This window comes from Molothrus ater, chromosome 18, assembly GCF_012460135.2.
Source record: "Molothrus ater isolate BHLD 08-10-18 breed brown headed cowbird chromosome 18, BPBGC_Mater_1.1, whole genome shotgun sequence".
Lineage (NCBI taxonomy): Eukaryota > Metazoa > Chordata > Aves > Passeriformes > Icteridae > Molothrus > Molothrus ater.
In genome coordinates, this window is record NC_050495.2 from 10,090,293 (window position 1) to 10,110,075 (window position 19,783).

A 19,783-nucleotide genomic window follows, 5' to 3' on the forward strand; every position below is an offset into this window, starting at 1 on the left:
CAGGCTGTGAGAGAAGTGAGGAGTGCCATACTTCCCGAATGTTCTGCTGCTCCATCTCGTGCCTCTTGATCATCGTTTTTCTCTTGAAGAATCGGCAGTTTTTGTCGTAGTAGAGTCTCTGCTGGCTGAGAAGCTGGGCCTCCTCTTCAGCCTGTGTGTGCTGCAGGTTCTCTTTGTGTTTGGATATCCTTTCTTGCTTCTCTTTCTTGGGTGTGCTGTGGTCCTCATTCATTTCCTGCAGGGTCAAAACAAAGCTTGCCTCAGCACCACAGTGACACAGGACCATGGGGGACCTTGCTGGCTCCTCCTCTGCCATTCAGGCCACGAAAGGACACCAAAATCCCACTACAGAACCAACAGAACCAGACCTATCACCTGGCCATGCTCAGCCCTGCTGCCCCTACAGCTGTACCAGGACCCACACCAAGAGTAGGAGGAAAAACGGCCACAGAGCTCCTTGATAATAATTTTCTCACCTTTACCTTAACAGCCAATTATTTTTGCAATATGGTGAAGACACTTCTTAAATAATGCATTTTGGTACATATGAAGTTATTTCTCTTCCTAATTTATCTAAGTGATCACAGGGCATTTAGTCAAGGGACATTGAATGGCTGTTCTGATTACTCGAAAATAAAAAAAAACAGATGAGGAGAAAGGGGAAGAAGAACTCTCTGTGAAGTCCCATTTTCCTTCATCACCCTTGGCTTTAAAGATTCTGCTCTACAGCAAATTGTGAAGGCACCTGTAGCCACCCTCACAAATTGTTCTGGAAATGCTGCCAGATGCTCCCAGCTCCTGAAAATTTACTTGCTGAGAATCCAAAATTTGCTTCCAAGCCTGACAGTATCCCTTAAACCCCTGGGCTGGCCCAGGTTTATCAAAACAAGAGGGTTCGTGTTCATTCCACACCCCTTCAGCCCTGAAAATGAAGGTTTCTTGCCTCTTTAATCTTTTCCTTGCAAAGCTTGTATTGTTTCTTCTGACTTTCTAAAAAGGTCGCCAGGTCTTTCTTTTGCTGAGCCAAAATCTGTTGCTGGAATTTCTTTTCATCTGCTGCAGCTGCCTTTGCCTGCAATGTACAGAGAGAGGAAAAAAATAACAATAAGAAAAGAAAAAAAGGTGAGTGAGCAGGTGCAGAATCCAGCACAAATTATTGCTGTGGTTTTTGATTTTTGGTCAGTCATTCTGGTGACTGTGCTAGACAAAGCCATGAGCACTCAGCCACAGAACAGCTGCTCACACAGAAAATGCTCACATAAGTCTGAGGGCTTCTTTGTGCTTCTCACCTCCCCACCAAAGCCACCCCAGAGGGCACAACCACACCAGTTTATTATGTGGATTAACGTGCTGATTTTTAGACTGAGTGACAGCTTTGTCACCCCCTCAGCTGAGGCAAAGCTCCCACCAAGGACCCCACAGCCCCTTTTATGCAGCTGTGGCACTGGTGGATGCCAACAGAGCGCCCATCAGCCAGGAAGGTGACTGGAGGCTGCTCGAGGGAGCACAAGGTCACACAGAATCCCCAGGTTGGAAGAGACCTTTGAGATGATTGAGTTCCACCCAGCCTAACCTCAATTAAACCATGGCACTGAGTGCCACATCCAATCTTCTTCTAAACACACCCAGGGATGGTGACTCCACCACCTCCCCTGGCAGACCATTCCAGTACTTTGTGTAAAAACCTTTTTCCTAACATCCAACCTAAATTGCCCTTGGGGCAGTTTAAGACCTTGTCCTCTCGTTCTGCACCTCAGACCACGGATTTGAGCAGCACCTCCCTTGGACACCTGGGTTCTCCTGTCCTCAGATCCTCCCAGCACTCACCTCCTTCTCCATCACAGCCACTTGCTTCTTGGCCAGCTTCTCCAGCTCAATGGACGAGTTGTTGGCGTGTGTCTCCACCTCCTTCTGCAGCTTGAGGCGGTGCTCGTCCATCTCGGCCTTCAACTTGTTCTCCAGGGCGATCAGCTGCTTCTGGTGCTGGCGCCGCATCCGCTTATATCCTGACATCTGTTCCCGCAGCTCGTTCTCCTGCTCATGCTCATGGATCTGTCTTGTAACCTGGGGGCAGGAACAGGGCAGCCAGTGCTCCATGGCCTTGCTTCCCACACAAGCTCACTGGGAGCCAGGCCCTGCTCTGCTGTGCTCCTCTCAGCAATCCATGGGTTTTGGAGGTGTTGCTGTTCGGTTTCACAAAGCCACAAGGTTTCTCTGTCCTAACTTTTAGCCCCCATCTTTTCCTGAGACTTTTATGTGTTTTCAGTAACACAGCTGAAAATGCCATATTACAAATAAAGGAACTGGTTACTTATTGATGCCTTCTGAAGGCTGCCTTCAGAGCAGAGACTAGATGGAGCTCAAGAATAGAGACTAGATGGAGCTCAAGAATAGAGACTAGATGGAGCTCAAGAATACAGACTAGATGGAGCTCAAGAATAGAGACTAGATGGAGCTCAAGAATAGAGACTAGATGGAGCTCAAGAATACAGACTAGATGGAGCTCAAGAATAGAGACTAGATAGAGCTAAAGAACAAAGTAGGGATTTATTAAGAGGCCTCAATAGATCCACCTTGGGCAGCACAACCCAAAATGGCCACACAATGGATGATCACTCACAAGATCCCTCACTTTTATAGGTTCTGGTCCATTTGCATATTTGAGTTAATTGTCCAATTACAGCTTTAGCCCATGAAGTCCCATCCTTGTTTTTCTCTCTTCAGTCCCCATTGTTTATGCTCTTGGGTCTGAGATCTGGATCTGCTGCCCTTGGTCCCCAGCTAGAGAAGGAATTTTTGTGTCTTCCTGCTCTGTGAAGAGAGCTCACCATCCCCTAATAGGAAACCTAGACTTAGACACTAAAGCAGAACAGAATCTGAAAAATATAAAAGCTAAACCCTGAGGCATCATTATCACTCCAGGACATGCTGAAGGAGATCTGGAAACAAAGGTGGCTGACAGAAAACATTCTTCAGACACCTTATACAGATGCAGGACTCAGATCCTAATTCAGATTCAACTTATTCAGATCCACGGACTCCCAAGAAACAGCCAGAACCCCCCCCAAACTCTCATTCCTTCCTTCCTCCTCAAGTCACCCCCATGCCAATTCAATCTCTCAACATCTATTTTCTGCTATGAGGAGCCTCCTTCAAAATTTCCCCTTAAAATTCAAGATGATGGCAGACTGAGCTCATTCCTTCCCAGAATTGAAAGTTTTCTAACAAGGGAACGCTGTTCTGGAACTGTGTGCTCTTAACAAGATTGATCAGATGGTCTAAGCAGATTTTAAACCCTGCTCAGCTGAAACAAACTCACAAGTTCCACATTCATTTCCATGCCCAAGTGTATCCATGTGAAAGGAAGAAAAAAAAACACCAACAGGCTGTGCCAAACATGTTCAGAAGAAAATGCAAATGGTGATGCTTCCATTTCAAAAGAAGAAAAGTGTCCAAGACTGGTTTTTATTTTTTTAAAGACAGTCTCAGGAACTTATGAAGATTTGCTGATCATTTATATGACCTGAGAATCAAAAACTTGGTACGTGTGTGGAACTGCAGCCCCTGATTCTGTGCAAGGGGACCTTTGCTTTGCCACTTAAGTGTGAAGAGCTCAGGCCTTTGAAGGTGATCAGTGAAGCTTTATGAACCATGAGTCCCTCCTGCAACCTTCCTGATGGATTCCTCCACAGCAGCCCAAAAACTGGCCCCTGCTATGGTGCTGCTGTCATTTGAAGGCAGTTTTGTGGAGATTTTTGAAGTTCAGATGTAGGATGGGGTACACCTACAGAGATGGGAAGGTCAGGTTCAACAGAAGAGCAGCTGCTTTAGGGAGCTGCCATCCCAGTGCACTTGCTGGCTCCAGGGCTGGGAGGTGACAGGAAGCCAAGTCAGAGCTCCAAAATCAAGAGATGAACACCCTGACTGAGGTGACCCAAGGCAGGCAGCAAGTGCCACCTGTCTCAGGTTCAAATGACCCCCAAGACTTGGGAGGAGGGTGAAGAGGAACTCAGGAAGAGCCTCCCAAAGATTGCAGAGGAACCAAAGAACCAGCCTGAGCACAGCACTGTCACACTCAGGGTGATCAGTGAGGCTGAGTACCCACCAGCTGGTGATGGACAAACCACTCCCTTCCTACAAGAAATTTCAGAGTGTCATTCTAGAGCAGGTTGGATTAAATACACCTCAGCCACTGGTGCAACAGAGCAGCCTGTACATGCTTGAGACACAATCAGATCCAAGGCAGCCACCAGGAGTATGTGGGATTGAAGGAATGACCACAGAAACACAAACACTGGGTGAGCCCTGTGTTCTGCTACAGCTCAAAAAGCTTTTGGTTTTTCCAAGAGTACCAAGGACAGCAACACTTGGAAGAAGCTGGGAAGTGCTCACAGGAACTTGCACATTTCAGTCAAGCTCAGCAAGAATAAGATCTCTGCCAGAAGCTTCCAGGTAAGGAAAATTTCTCTGAGAATCCAAGTTAATGATAAGAGACAGATGCCAGGTAAGACAGGCAGACCACCAACACTTCACACATGCCATTGACAACATTCAGTGACATCCAGCTGGGAGAGAACAGCCTTGGTCAGGCACTTGAAGAGAAATGGAGACCTGGGAGCCACCAGCTGCACCAGATCTTCCTGGATGTGCTATTTTTGGGGCCCAGCCCTTTTGTGAGCAATGGGATGTTCTGCACGGCACACTCCGTTCCCAGACGTTGGCAGAACAAAGCAAACAGCAAGAGCCTAAGAAAAAATGGATCTAAGGATCCTCCAGCAACTTTGCCAGTCTCCTTTGGTCTCATCTCTAATGAGATGTAGAATGTGCACTTGTTTTATTTACAGCAAAACTCATTAACTTTTATCCTTGTTTTTTTCCCTGTTCTTCTGCACCCCATTTCCAATTTTGCTCAGCTTTATCGTGACAAGAATTCCATCTTGGAAAGATTTCCCATGAAATCTAGGATATTTATCCCTAACAAAAGGATGCAATTGCTAATTACAAGCCTAGCTGATAAAGCCTTCCAGTCACAACAGAAGATGAGACATTAAAAAGTCAGAAGAAAACAAAAGCAGTGTCTCATCCCAAAGATGGGAGAGGAGATCAGCAGACTTGGTGGACATCTCATGGATTTAGTGTCCCTGTTCAGTAAACTCATGATAAAGACTCCATTTATCACCATAATCTCCAGTCAAGCCCAACAGTCCTCAGGACAGTCTTCAAAGACAAAGTCTGCACATGGTGACCTCAGGGGTGGCAGAATGTGGCAGAAATGAACATTAGTGACTGAACATGCCCAGGTCAGTGCCAGAGAAGTCCTTCAGACTATGAATGAATCCAGGATTATGGTTTTAAAGATTAAACCCCTAATGAATGAACAGCTCCAGCAACCATTTTAACAAGAAAATTTGGGGATGTTTCAGTAATTACCCTTCTGGTGTTCTTAGGCAAAGACTCTTGGAACTCCATGTACTATTTGGAATATCCTGAGTGGGAAGGGCCCCACAGGGATCATGGAGTCCAAGCCCTGCCCTGCCCAGACCCCCCAGCAATCCCACCCTGGGCATCCCTGGGAGCATTGTCCAAGTGCTCCTGGAGCTCTGGCAGCCTCGGGGCTGTGCCCATGCCCTGGGGAGCCTGGGCAGTGCCCAGCACCCTCTGGGGGAAGAACCTTTCCTGATCTCCAGCCTCAACCTCCTCTGACACAGCTCCAGCCGTTCCCTGGGTCCTGTCCCTGGTCACAGCAAGCAGAGATTGGAGCTGCTCCTCAAGAAGAAGCCCACTAACAACTCCTCAGATTATGATGAGGCAAAAGGTGATAACTACAAAATTTGTTCTCCATATAACCAGGAAATGTCAGGATCCTTCACACCAGAAAGCTGCAGCTTCCTGAAGACCTCCCTGCAGCACACAACAATCAATCAGCTCATCAGGAGAACCAAAAACCTGTATGAACCAGAACAGCTTTCATTAAGGTATGACATTTTCTCAGTTTCTTATCTCTCTGCATCTTTGGCATACACAGAACTGAGAACAGAGATGTCTTTTCCAACCTACTCCCACAGACAGTTCATTTGCCATAAAATCCAAACTTTCTTTCACCCCTCCAAGATTTTAGCTTTACGTAAGGAAGTTGAGCTCACAACTTCTCCTCCAAACCAACAGCTGTTTAGAGTTCCTTGTTCTACACTGTTTATCCAAGATACTGAACCCTCTCCTAAAAGACAGGAGTTTTCACCTCTAGCTAACTGAATTTCCAAGCTCCTCTGTGCTGGAGGAAGCAGAGCTCGGAGCAAAACGCTGCCAGCTGCTTCTCACAGCAAGAGGAGATGAGAAAGAACAAGTCCAAAATTTTAGAGGAAAGGTCTACAAAGGCAGCAGCCAGATGAGCCCATTGGAGAAACTCAACCCTGTGGAACAAAACATCAATGCTCCAGCAGAAGAGGGGACAGCTCCATGTGAAGGTGCCTGGCTCTGGAGCCCTGGTGCCATTTCCCTGGCCACATCCAGGGAATGCTGCTCCCATGGACACAGACACTTGGCTCTGCAGGCCCAGATGAGATCACATTGTTCTTTTGCTGGCATTTGGATTTCAAAGAGAACACCAAGGCCTTTGATAGAGTCCTCAGTGTCTGATCCTTCTATGGAATGAGATGTCACAGATGTGAGGGAGGAATCCTTCCCTGGGAGAGTGGCAGGCCCTGGCACAGGGTGCCCAGAGAAGCCCCTGGATCCCTGGCAGTGTCCAGGACCAGGCTGGACAGGGCTTGGAGCACCCTGGGATGGTGGAAGGTGTCCTTGCCCATGGCAGAGGGTGCAATGAGATGGGCTTTAAGATCCTTTCCAACCACTCCACTCTGGGATTCTATGAGGTTTTAACTACTTGATCATTGCCTTTGAAAACTGTAAAAGCAGCTGTTGAGGAGATGCACGGGGAAGGGGGGACCTAAGGGGTCAAGCTTGAAAGACACCCAGAAGTGCAGATCAATGCATCTCTGAAGAGATTAAAAAAAAAAAAGCTTTCCCTTGAAAACATTGAGAGGTGTAGTCTCATCAACATGCAGAACCTCTGCCCTCCTTTTCAAACAACAGCTTGCTGAGCTTCAAGAGATTCCTGGTTGTAACTTTTAATTTATGCATCACTGATAATCTGAGAAATAATATGGAGATGTAGGTGCCTGGTCTCTGCCATTTCAGATGGCAACTTTTACTCCAACAGCAGAAATATGCAGGGTATTTTCCAGCACTGTTCCAGGTAAGTGATGGTTACTGCTACCACACAAAACTGATTAAAGAGAAGAGTGGTCCAGGAAAAAATGACTACTAAAATTGCTGATTGAATTATGACCCAAGTTAAGCTCCTTCATCTTTCTTACTCACATTTGCTGATTTTCACGATTTTCTTTAATCTGAGCAATATTAAAGCACTACTGCAAGACTCAAAAGGGGATATGCACAGCCTGTTTCTTTGTGGAGAGTTCATTTGACTATTTTCTCTGGAGATCTGTCCAGTTTCCCTCATATTCACATGATGCTTTTGCAGAGTACCAGGGCAAGGGAATCACTCTCCAAACCACTGGGTCACCTGGAGTGCTCAGCTGTCTAACACAAGTTCCTCTGTGACCTCTGCACTCCCTGAACTGCTTCAGCTTGTTTTTGGAAAGAGATCCAACTTGAACTTGGGATTACTTTAAGGAATGCCAGTCTTACCTCCATCTGCAATATCCTGGTCTATGGGGAGAAGAGCAAGGACTTGAGGGCCCCAGGTCCTGGACTGCACCAGGAGGAACAGCTGTGGAGTGAACAGCCCCAGACTTGGTGCTTTTCTTCTAAAAACACTGCCCTGGTCTCAGTGTTGGGGGGTGGATTTCAGCAAATCCCATGAAAGGAAGCTTTAACACCCAAATATCATCCCATATAATTGAATTTGGGGCCAGAACTCCCATTTTTGATTCTCTGCAATACAGGCCACCTGATGCTCCCAGCTGCACAACCTTCCTGTGCAGGAAGATGCTCCCAGCTGCTGAGGAATGGGAACCATCACAGCTTGCTGGTTTGCTTGTTGTCAACCCCTGTGGGATCCTGGGCACCCATTCACACATGAAAAATCTGTTCCAGCTGCCATTGAAAGAGTAAATTAACACAGAGAGATGAATAAAGCCTGAATTTCTGGGCTTGCACCATGAAATATTTCTGTGGCAAACTCAGGGTCAGTTCTGCCCCACCACACAACCTCAGAAGCAAGGACACACCAACACCTCCTGGAGTGCCCAGCTTGGTGTGTTGGGATCTTCCCTATACACTGGGAAGGAGAGATGTGTGTGTATGATGGGGATAACAGAGCATGTTCCACAGAACACCCAAAAAAGAGAAGCTCTCCAAAAATCTTTCCATCTTCCCCACCCAAAAAGAATTTTATCTTTATCATCACTTGGTCATTGAAGCAGAGAGATTCAGCAAATCCAAGTGAGTGAGGAATGAAGGCAGACACAATGCCAGCCCCACAGGAGGCTGCCATGGGATTTAGGAGTGACCTTGGGATATCAGATGTCTTCCTCAGAGCTCAGGGACCTGGGAATCCCTCACAGCCCATATTTTCATTGGCTCCCAAAGGGGCCTGGCCATGCAATCCCTTCAAGCCACCCAAGCAGCCCAGGGGTGACATTTCCAGGGAAGACAGGAGTTGTGGGCTCTGCTGCTGAAGGCAGGCCACAAGGTGCAGCAGCTTTGCACAGGGAGTAAAAGAACATGAATATATTCATCACACATATCAATTTATCAATGAAATTGTATGTCTGGAGTATGACACATGAGTCATTCATTATTTCTGCCCTCCAGCCAACCTAACTGGGTCCCACTTTTATCTGCTCAGTGCAGGCAGTAGAAGAGCTGGCACTACACTGGGTGAACACACACACACAAAAAGGAAAAATTCCCAGGGCAGAGGGTCTCCAGGAGAGCAGGGATCCTGCCCCTGTCAGGTGTGCTGCATGAAGTCCTCTAACACACACATTTCTAGGTCACTTTAAACTGGGGGGAGCAGGGGACACCAGCCTGGGGGGCACTCAGGGTATGGGCACCCAGAAATACACCTGCAAAAGATGGGATTCAGATGCTCTCAGGAAGCATCTGGACAGAATCCTGAATGCCACAGCATCATTCTAGATTTTAACAGCAGCAGCAACAATCACACAGAAAAAAATTTGGGCTGCTGGCACTGCTGCTTGCCTCCAGTCACCAGCTTCAGCTGTGGTCACACACACACACAGAGGCACACCCCGTGCCCTGTGCATGCAAGAAGGAGTGGGAAGCGATTCTGGGGATGCAGAAATGGTGGTCTGGAAGGAGAACCCCCATGGTGGAGGTAGGAGGGAGCGGGAAGGGGAGGGCTCGCTGGTGTCATTTCGGGGTTGGTCCAGGATGATGTCATAGCACTGAGCGAGTGCCATGGCCAAACCGTGGGCACTTTCTAACGCTCCCCGTCCATCTGACCTCTAATACCAGCGGGCTGAAATATTGAGCAGGACATTGGTTTTCCCTGTGAAGGGCCATTTTTCACTGCTGTCCCTGGAAAAGGCTGCTCCCAGCCCGGGTGGATGCGGGGTGGGGGAGGCGGCACACAACTAACTCTTCCGGCACACACCCCTTTCCCTACTACAAAGGCATTCCACAGCAATCACATTTGCAATAGTACAAATCTTGATGGATTCATCCCATCCCCCTCCCCTTTGTAAGCCCACAGTCCGCTGTAAACCCTCTCTCTCTCTCTTCCCCTTATCGCAGCCCAGCAATCCTTCCAAAGGATCAGGCTGGAAAATGCAGTCACGGTACAGTTGCTTGAAATAAATGAATGAATGAAATAAAAAAAATAAAAAAAAAAACCACCAGGCAGCAGCTCAGGGCGGGCAGCAGCGATCTTATTGTTCCCAAACCCATCTGCATCTGCATCTCCACGGCGTTCCAGCAGCTCTCACACCCCTCACACACTCTTAATGCACATGCAGATAAATATATTAACAAAAGGGACAGGTGGGAAATGGAGGGGTGGGGTGGGAAATGAAGATGATATTAACTTCACCCAGGAAGGTGGGCTATCTCACACTGGAAATGCACCGAGAAATTAAACATATTTCACATTTACATCTCACACACACACAGAGGTAAAATCTCTTTCAGTGCAATATCCAGTTGCTATGCCAACAGCACCAACAGCACGGAGGGATGGCAGCGAGGGGCTGGGGAGCGGGGTGGGGTGGGATGGGGTGGGGTGGGATGGGGGCTCTTACCAAAGATGCTGATTTGATTGTGGCAAAGCGCTCTCGGTTCCGGTAGTGGAGGGCCTGATTCTGCACTGACTGGGTAGGCCGCACCTCAGGCCTGCGATCCCTGTGGCCCACCTCATCCCTTATAAATACATGATCCTGCAGAAATGGATAAAAACAAGGAGAAAGTCCGGCTGTGCTCTTCCCGCGGCGGCTGCCTCTCTCTCACCCCTCTGTCTGCACAAGCGCGGCTGTAGGAGAGGCATAGTTCAGCTCTCTGCTTAGCCCCGGCAGCTCCCACCGTACAAAATGAATAAGCAACACATTGCAGCTCGGCTCGGCGCGTCAGCTGATCGCGAGCAGGATGCCTCCGAATCCCTGGATCGGGCTGCCTTTTTTTTTTTTTTTTAAATCTCCTTCTTTTTTTTTTTTTTTTTTTTTTTAAACCTCCAGTATTACATATGTGCCAGAAAAAAGCGAGGCGGGAGCAGGAAGCAGAGCAGGGCGATCGGAGTCCTCGGGAAGGTCGGGTTCAAGCACTGCAAGCCAGCGATCCCGGTGAAAACGTGATTCCCATGTCTAGGCACGGAGATCCTGTTCCCTTTTAACACCACAGCAACATCCTGCCTCATTCCCTTTGCCCAGCGCCGTGTCCTCGATAGGGTTTCTTTGTCCCTCGTTTGCTATCTGCTGTGGGGGACGAGCATCCTGGCTAAATCCACGGCAGGCTGGAGAGCACCAGGAAAGCCTCCGTGACCACTCAGGGATCCTGCTTTCCAGTCATGATCCTGCACAGTTCTAGCACTTTCTCTCCACAGCCCACAAAGGATTTTTTTTTTTTTTTTTCTTTTTAAAGCAACAGCTCCCAGGTTTTAGCAGGAATGGTTCCTAGTGCAGCTTCCCCTCTGCTCCCTGGCAAGGCTCTGCCAGGAGAGGCTGTGCCCTTCCCAAATGGCACGGGCAAATTTGGGAGTGGAACAAAGCTCCAGGAGAAACCCTCCTCAGAAATGCCAGCAAAAAATCCACATCACCACGGTTTTCCCAATGGGAATGGTGACTGCCAACAGTCAGCACAGCTGCAGGCTGCACCCTGGGGATGGAGTAGCCTCTGGACACCCTGCACACCCCGCTCCTGCCTGGCCACACTGGCATCCCAGTGTCATGACTCCATCCTCAACCTCCAGCTCCTAAATCCTCTCAGGAAGACTGAGATTCTCTTCCTGAATTAAATCAAGTTTCAGTTCTTTGGGGTGCAAAATAAAGGCTGCCAGTGCCCAGAAAGCCCTTGCAGGGAAGAGCTGCCTCCATGAGCAGGAGCAGCTTTGCCACCCTGCCATGGTGCAGCAGACACCAGGAAGGTCAGAGAGCCCCACAGGAAGAATCCATGGAATGGTGTGTCCATCAGGACACTGCTGTCATCCCCATGCTCCTTTCCCACCCCACAGAGACCTGGTTTTCCCCTCTGCTGGCCTCCATTTCCAGCTGCTTCTCACCCACACCCACACACACTCAGCCCTTTTCAACAGGACTCTGAGTTCAAGCAAAAGCCAATTAGGTGCAGAAATGCTGATATTAGGAGATGAACACCACATTGATTAACAGTGTTTTTACCCCAAAACCTTTCCTTATCCTTCCTTTGAGCACTCCCAGTCCATGCTCACCTTTCCCTTGCCTTTGCTCAGTACCCAAGGCCACCACAGAGCCAAGCCTGCACCAGCTCCTCTACACCCACACAAGGCACACAGAATGTGCCAAAACAACTAAAAAGAAGAGTCCTCCACGTAGATATGGAGAGTCATAAAAGTTGCAGTTTTATTTTATACTGGACATCCTTATAGTGGGCATTTGTGGCACTGTCTGACAGGAAAGGCAGTGAGATCACAAGAGAAATCACTGAAAATTGGGCTGATCTCAGATTTCCAACTTGTGCATGTTGGTGTGACAGGCAGAGCTCTTGGACTTGCCCACATTCCTGAGAAAGGCACATGTGAGGCTCTAGAACAGCCATCGCCAGAAGATCCTGATTAAACATTTAAAGTCCAACAGCATCTCTCACTTTATTCTGACTCTCAGCCTCACCAGAGGGATCCCAAACCCTGTAGTGAAGATCTTCCCCAAACTCACCCACCTGAACCACTGAGGAAACACCAGGAGCCACCAGTGCTGTGCTCCAGCCATGAAATGAAGCTGGGGACAGGACAAATGTCACCCCTGGTCACACACAGAGCCTGCAGCAGCACCTGGGAGTGCACAGGGTTCCCAAAGCCTGCTAAGCAATACCCCAATCCCTGCATCATCTTCCTTCTCTCCATTATGTTGGCATGGCAAATATCCAGAGAAGCTGCAAATCACTGAAACCCCCCCCCCCCCAACATTTTAAATGGGCATTCAGACTTTCCAGAATGCTCCAAAACACCACCTAAAATAACAAGTTTAAGTTGTAATTGCTTTTTCTACTGGAAAATGAATCTGTGATTTACTTTTTGTTATCTAAGAGGTGGATTTTTAGAGGGCAGAGTGTCACCCTGGCCTTGTTTTATGGGATCTCTGGTTACCTCAGTGCACATGAGAAGCTCAGAGCAGAATTAAATTGCCCTTCAGGAATGTGAATTAACCACATTCTGCATTTCAAACTCAGCTGGGCAAGGAATGGGAAAATTCCTTTGCAACTGAGCAAGCCAAAGGACCAATTTCAAGGGGACAAAAAACTCATCTGGTAAGAGAAATAAATCTCTGAGTAGGCACATCTCCATCAGCCTTCCTCAGATGAGGTGACCGATGACAAACATCTCCCCACAAACCTAGAAAAATGGGATTTTGCTACTTTTATTTTAAAACTAAATTCTTCTTCTCCCAAAAACTTGATAAGAGACACTGCAGTTGCAACTGTTGGCACAGATAAGGAAATTTTGTTTCCAACTTTTAGCTTCAGACGCATGGGAAACAAAGACACAAAATTGGCACCTCGGCTCATGGCACCCAAGAAAGAAAATCTGACTGAGGGCATCCCAGAAACTCATCAAGTTTGGGTCAGGGTACCTCAGCCCCAAATCTGCATTTCAAACCCTGGTTTGTTTTTAAAGTAAAGTATCTTCTATATACACTTCATTTCCCACCTGTTTTCTGTGGTTTTCTTGCAATATTTACCTTAAGGATGCAACTTTAGGCATGCTCAGCTCATAACTCATTAAAATCCTTTTCTTCAGGGCCAACAATCCAGAATCTTCAACTTCCTACTCAAGGAATCATTTGTTCTTCTGACTGTATCATGCACATAAACAGTTTTCAGGTTGATCCAAACAGAGGGGGGATTTGGCTGGGACATTGCCAGGACAAAACCATTCTCAAATATTAAGCAGAATTATCTGACAGGAGCTGGTGGAGCTTCCAGTGGTGCTCCCAGCTGGATCTGAATGGCTGCTCCTGTGAACTGTCTGAGCACCTCACAATGACTTGGTGTCAAGCCACGAGCTCAAAATCCAACACAGAGTGGGTTTTGCTCTGAGTCCCATCCCAGTTCTACCACACGCTGGCTTTTCATCCTTCTCCTCACTGAAAAAAGGCCTTTGCCATCCAAATTCTGCCCAGCCCAAAGCTGGGACACCTCCCCCTTCTCCAACTCCCTTTCCCACTGGGTTTTTTGCTATGCACACCAAATAAAACTTCCAGAAACACAGGAGGACTCATTAACTGCTGCCAGTCTCCTAGACAAATAGGAAAGGCAATTTCCAAGCCACACTAAAGACTTCCATGGAATTGCAGCAAATCCCTTTGTGCTTTCTAGGAATTTAAAGAGCAAGGAAAACAGCAATGTGACACCATTTGTCTTAATACACTGCTTTAAGTGCCTTGATAATCAACAGGGAGGTTTAAGCTCTCTCCATGCACAAAATTCCTCACAAATGCTGAAATTAATTGGAGCAGCAACAGGAGATGTGCACAGGTTAATTTACAGCATCTGGGAAGTCACTCAAGTTGCAGCAGTTATTGTAAATATACTTTATTATTGCAGAGATTGGGTGAGAATTTGTGATGATCAACTACAAAGATCCTCTTTTCCATCTTTTTGTTATAAACCAGATCTTAATCACAAGTTTTCCCTGACATTTTACTGCCCAAGTTTCAGAAAGCACCGATGATTTTAAGATTGAAGCAAGAAACAGCAACAGCTGAGTACCTGCAGTTGAAAAAAACCAATATTGTACTGGCTTTTTGTTAGATTAAAGATTACAACATCATATTATTATAGTTTTGCAGAAATAAAATAACAATAAATTCATTGAGGACAATGAAATAATATTTCTGGGAAGCCACCTGTGCCCACAGTGCTGAACAAAACAGTGACAAAACATCTCTGATGCACCAGCTGATGCCTACACTCACTTTATTGTCTTACTCTGGGAGGCAAAAATCTTTATCCTCATTTTTAAGATGAATTAACTGATATTTATCTGATTTTAAAATCTGGGTTATGTGTCTTCGAAGCACAGTGTATTTGAAGTTTTACTCCCTGCCCCATTTTGTCATTTTTTGGGGCTCTCAGGTACGATTGGGTTTGTATCAGAGCCATCACTTACTCTTCAGCTCCCAACCTGTGCAGCTGAAAACTCCTGAAGGGAGATGGATGTGACAATGTGTATCCATAGGCAAGATGCCCCTTGCGTGGAGTAGCAGAGTTACTTAATGTATTCAGAAGAGAGTTCTTACACTGGACATACTGAGATGTACATGAGGAGCTCACCAACCTGCAGAAGGGCAAGGACAACTTCCTCATCCAAGCCAGAGATCTGAATTTCCTGAAAAGAATATGCTGGTGATTAAGGTGTCCTCCTGAGGGAGCAGGGTTTGATCCCAAGCATGGGCTCCCTGCCTGAGTAGCTCACCTGATTACCACTGATTACCATTTTTTTTCCTCCCAGGACATCAGGACACATCTATAAACTAAATAACACAAAAAACTGCACATTTAATTATGGCCTGTTATTGTTTTCAATATTTTGGAGATTTTTCTTCCAGCCTAACAGGTGTGAGTCACTTTTGTTTTAAGTAAAAGTTTAAAAACCATGGACCTCTGCTGTGCTGTGCGAGGGTTTTTTTTCCACAGAGGATTCATCCCAAGTGCAGCAAACCCCAAAGCACCTTGGCTGCCATCAACTAGCATAGCCAGTGACAATTAACCAGATCAGAACAGGTCATTTCACTTACCCTGTGACCACAAAACATTTTTGGAAGTTACAGCCAACTAGCAGCTGTTAAAAAAAAGAAAGAGAATGAGTTGTTTACAAGTGCTTTTACTCCATCAGCCTCTTCCCTAAGCCTCTGCCTCAGGGTGGGTCACAGGACAGATGCCAGGGGTGCTCCTCAGGTGCCTGAGGCTGCTCCCAGCCAAGCAGCACTCAGGGATGATCCAAACAAAGGGGGGGATTTGGCTGGGACATTGCCAGGTCAAAATCATTCTCAAATATTAAACAGAATTATCTGATAGGAGCTCCTGGTTTCCTCCAGGCCAGCCCAGCCTGGCTCTCCACACCAGGAGAGCACTGAGGACTGAGAACTGCATCTCACACACCACAGACTCCTCCCGCCTACTTTTACCTGCACGTGCCGTTCTGGGGCTGTGGCCCCAAACACCAGAGGGGCTCTGACTTTTTAGAGCTCTGAGCCATAGAAAATATCAACACTCCAAACCATTTTGCCTTCTTGGACCCCCTCCACAATCTGGAGGTTGTTCATTAGCACAGTTGTGGAATGACACAATTTTATACAACACTTTTGACTTCACCCATGTCAAAACCATCTCATATGTGACCTTGTACCCACAAAATGCTGCATATGCTCAGCAGTATTTTCTTTTTAGACTTTAAAGGGTGATTAAATGCAAAACAAGAGCTTAATTTAAACTTGAACCCCAGGCTCTTCCCGTTGTGTTTGTGAGGGGCTCCAGAGTGATACCCAAAACTCAGCTTCATCCCAGTTTCCAGAAATGCACTTAAAGCACGAAGACAAACTGAAATCTTGGCAGAACAAGGCACTTTACCTTGAAAACACAGTGGGATGTATGTGAATATAAACACCCCTGAAATGTCAATCTGCAGTTTTAGTCTCTTCACATGCATTAGTACACATATGAAGCAGTTTTCCATTTAAAATTGCATTCCCCAAAGTAACAAAGAATAAAAAAATAGTGTACTAAATTAAAGCAACATATTTGCAGACTCGAATATGTCCTGCTATGCAGAGTCCAAATCTGCTTTATGAATGACTTACAGCAGAAGGGAACATTTTCCAATGGAGAAGGAATCTACTCCAAGGATCAGCAGTCCTAGCCAATCATTAACTGTTTTGTGAAGACCATCAGTGCAGACCTGGGCTTTCTGCTCCCAAAATTACCCTAAAACACCTGTGTTCAGTGATCTAGAGGGGATTTCTTTTATAATACTTCAGTTACAAGTCTGCAAGACACCCTGGGTTTTTTCAAACCAGGTAAAAAATTCCATGTGGTGTTCTGTTTGTGCATCCTACACACAAGTCTAGGAGGACTGAATTTACAGCATCAGAAATGCTGTATTTGTACTTTATAAGTGTCACACAACCATTATAAAACACAATAATAGTCTTAAAACAAGCAGGAACTCCACTCCTTTCACAAATGCCATTTGTGTCTGGTGGGAGCAGCTCATGTTTTGTTTTTATCAAATATAACAACTCTGAGCAGTGATTATAACCTATGAATTCTGTGTAAATCAGTCCCTCAAACTTCCATTTTAATGCACAAGTAAATATGGCAATTTAACAACATGAAATTAAAAGTTAACACCCGTTTTGAAAGCCTACACAAAGAGAGAGCTTCAATCATAACCACCCAGAATATCCATCAGTGGTGCTGCTCTTCATTCAGGACAGTTCCACGGGCTGGCATTTGGTACTAACACCTTAATTTCACCTTTCTGAATAAACAATCTTCCCTAAAGATGCTGTCAAGAGTCTTTAGGAAAGAAGCAAACCCCTAAAACCTTTGCAACTTCTCTGCCAGTATCTTTAAATATGTAAGACCATGTTTTGTTGAAGACAAAATGTTTCAATAGTTCTTAATACTCAACATCACAAACCCTGCACTTCAGGAGGAAAAACTGCTTACAAATATTTAGTTAGTTACAACCAAGCCTTACTGTAACCTTACAAACAAGAAATTCATACTTTTCATGCTGCTGCAATGTTTTAGCTCCTCTGGCAAAAAGCACATGTACACTTTGAAGTTCCTTGCAAATGAAACCAACACAACCAACCTACATTTTGCTGCCCACTAGCAAATGACACTGCCAAGGCCAAGCCAAAACTATTTTAGTCATACAAACAGTGGAGATGAGATGCTGGCTTACAGCTAGACAACCTCAGCTCGAGATCCAGCCCTAGGAAAAGGAAAGGCATCAGATCACAGCATGCAGCAAAGCAGCAGGAAAGCATCGAGTGGGACTCGACTCCGAACGTAGCTCGTGGGAAGGGTCCAAAGCTCTGCACTCTTCCACTCCTCACAAGGGAAATCCAAGTGCAGGCAGGTTTGAATCACACACTGTGCCTGGCAGAGGGTTAGCTTGGCTGCCAGGACCAACACAGAGCACAGCACAGGCATTCCCAAGGATGTCCCAAGCAGTGGAAGAGGTGCACATGCAGGGCTGGGCATGCAGGGAGCCTGGGTGACCCTGCCTAGGCACTGACAGCTCCTTGAGTAGCAACCTCTTTTCATGGGCAGAGGTTCTTTAGATGCTTTTAAAGACAAAAACCCCACAGAAGTTGACTCTGGCAAGGCCAGCAGCAGCTCCTGCTCTCAGCACAGAGCAGCAGGGCACACGTACCTTCTTGTGAACAACGGAGGAGGTGGAATTAATGGTGCTCTCGTCACTATGCATCATGACCAGCTCAGGGCTGCTCTCATCCAGGACCTCCTGCATGCTGCTCACACTGCTGCTCTGGCTGCCTGTGCTCACAGACATGCTGGGGATGGAATGGTTGCTGCCCAGACTGTCCATCTTCCTACTCAGGTTTGATCCATGCTCACTGTCCTATAAAACAAGGGGCATCAGTTACAGATCCTGCAGGAGATCACCTGCCCAGCACGTGTCTGCAATGCCCAGAGTTTGTTTTAAAGGTGACTCTGCAGGCTTCAAGGGTCTTTGGGCATTATTTTGCCAACTGCACATCTCAAAGGGCTGTCTGGGTTCTGGAATGCTCCATATCAGGCAGGCAGCTCCTGCCTTTCCCCTGCAATCTGATCACATCAGGTTTCAAGCCAGTTTTTTTTCCACATAGCCTTAAGTCTGGGCATGGCTCTTGGCTTGATAGGAGACATCCAGGAATACTCAAGGAGCCTCATAATTAAGAGAAATTCTCCAAGTTTGAATTAAAACAATGCTTCAAGTCAGGATCTGCTATAACACATTTCCTGAATCAGGAAATATATAAGACAATGAATCTATTTATTATTTTATCTATTTTACATGGTGTAGAGGTTTTAACCTCCATGTCCCAAGCAGTCAGCAATTCCATTTTATCAAGCTAAAAACCCCTTGAACCTTGTGTTTACAGCCAAGGTAAAGGTGAGTGAAGAATCTTAGCAGCTGACTCAGATGAGCCTGCATTATTATAGGGGTAAAAACTTGGATATACATAAAGATTCCTCATGTAAGAGGTATTTTTGATTTTACAGCCAAATATCAGGAGTTATCAGCCTTTTTTCTTCTTCCATACCCACAGAAGCACAGTAATGCCAGAGTATGCACTTAATCTGGACTGATTGAGAGAATTTATGGAGTCCTTTGTAATGAACTAGTGGCAACAAAGAGGCTCGTAAGGAGCTCACAGTGAGGACAGAACTCTGAACATCCTTCAGCTCCTGGGGTGAAGCAGCCTTGACTCACGAAAATGAGCAGCCTGCTGCTGCATCCAGTTTGCCCTGGCCTCTGAAGGGAGCTTAGGGAGAATTCCATTACAAATCAATTAACAGGGAACTCATTTTGTTGGAGACCGACAGGAAGATAAAATTGAGACTTGACAGATTTGCCTTTGATTGTGTGATTATTTTCTAAGCAATCAGCAGATCATTCAGAGCCTGTGTGAGAGCACTTAAAATCCAGAATAATACTATTTTACAGAGAACACAGGGGAATGAAAATATTTTCAGGATGCTTATGTAGAGTTGCAGAAGAAATCACATAATGAAGGATCTGAGGCTGTGTCATTAATGAATGTTTATGCAGGAAGGACAGAGATGAGATTGCATATGCAACCTGACTTCAACTTTCACCTTCTTGGGAGGGTTCTGAGGAAAGCATTAGTAACATTTTGCATGTTAAATATTTTTAAGGCTCATCTTCCAACTTAGAAAGCCCAAGGTAGAAGAAGGAAGTGCCTGGTGGCATTCCAGTGGGGCAGGTTGTGTCCCCAGCTCAGCAGGAACTGCAGCACGTGCTGGATCTGCTCTCCCTGCCCAGTTAGTGACACACACACACACATGAGCAGTGACA

General features: G+C 46.3%; 1 protein-coding gene across 1 annotated transcript in view; it reads right to left on the minus strand.

Annotated features, from left to right (window-relative positions):
• TAOK3 (TAO kinase 3) overlaps positions 1–19,783 on the minus strand; it is a 44,123-nt gene that overhangs the window by 7,117 nt on the left and 17,223 nt on the right. Inside the window, exons 12-16 of the mRNA XM_036392891.2 lie at positions 18,116–18,322; positions 10,287–10,421; positions 1,828–2,064; positions 944–1,072; positions 32–235 (exon numbers count right to left, since the gene is read on the minus strand). Coding sequence (XP_036248784.1) covers positions 32–235; positions 944–1,072; positions 1,828–2,064; positions 10,287–10,421; positions 18,116–18,322 — 912 coding nt within the window. The remainder of the gene's footprint in view (positions 1–31; positions 236–943; positions 1,073–1,827; positions 2,065–10,286; positions 10,422–18,115; positions 18,323–19,783) is intronic.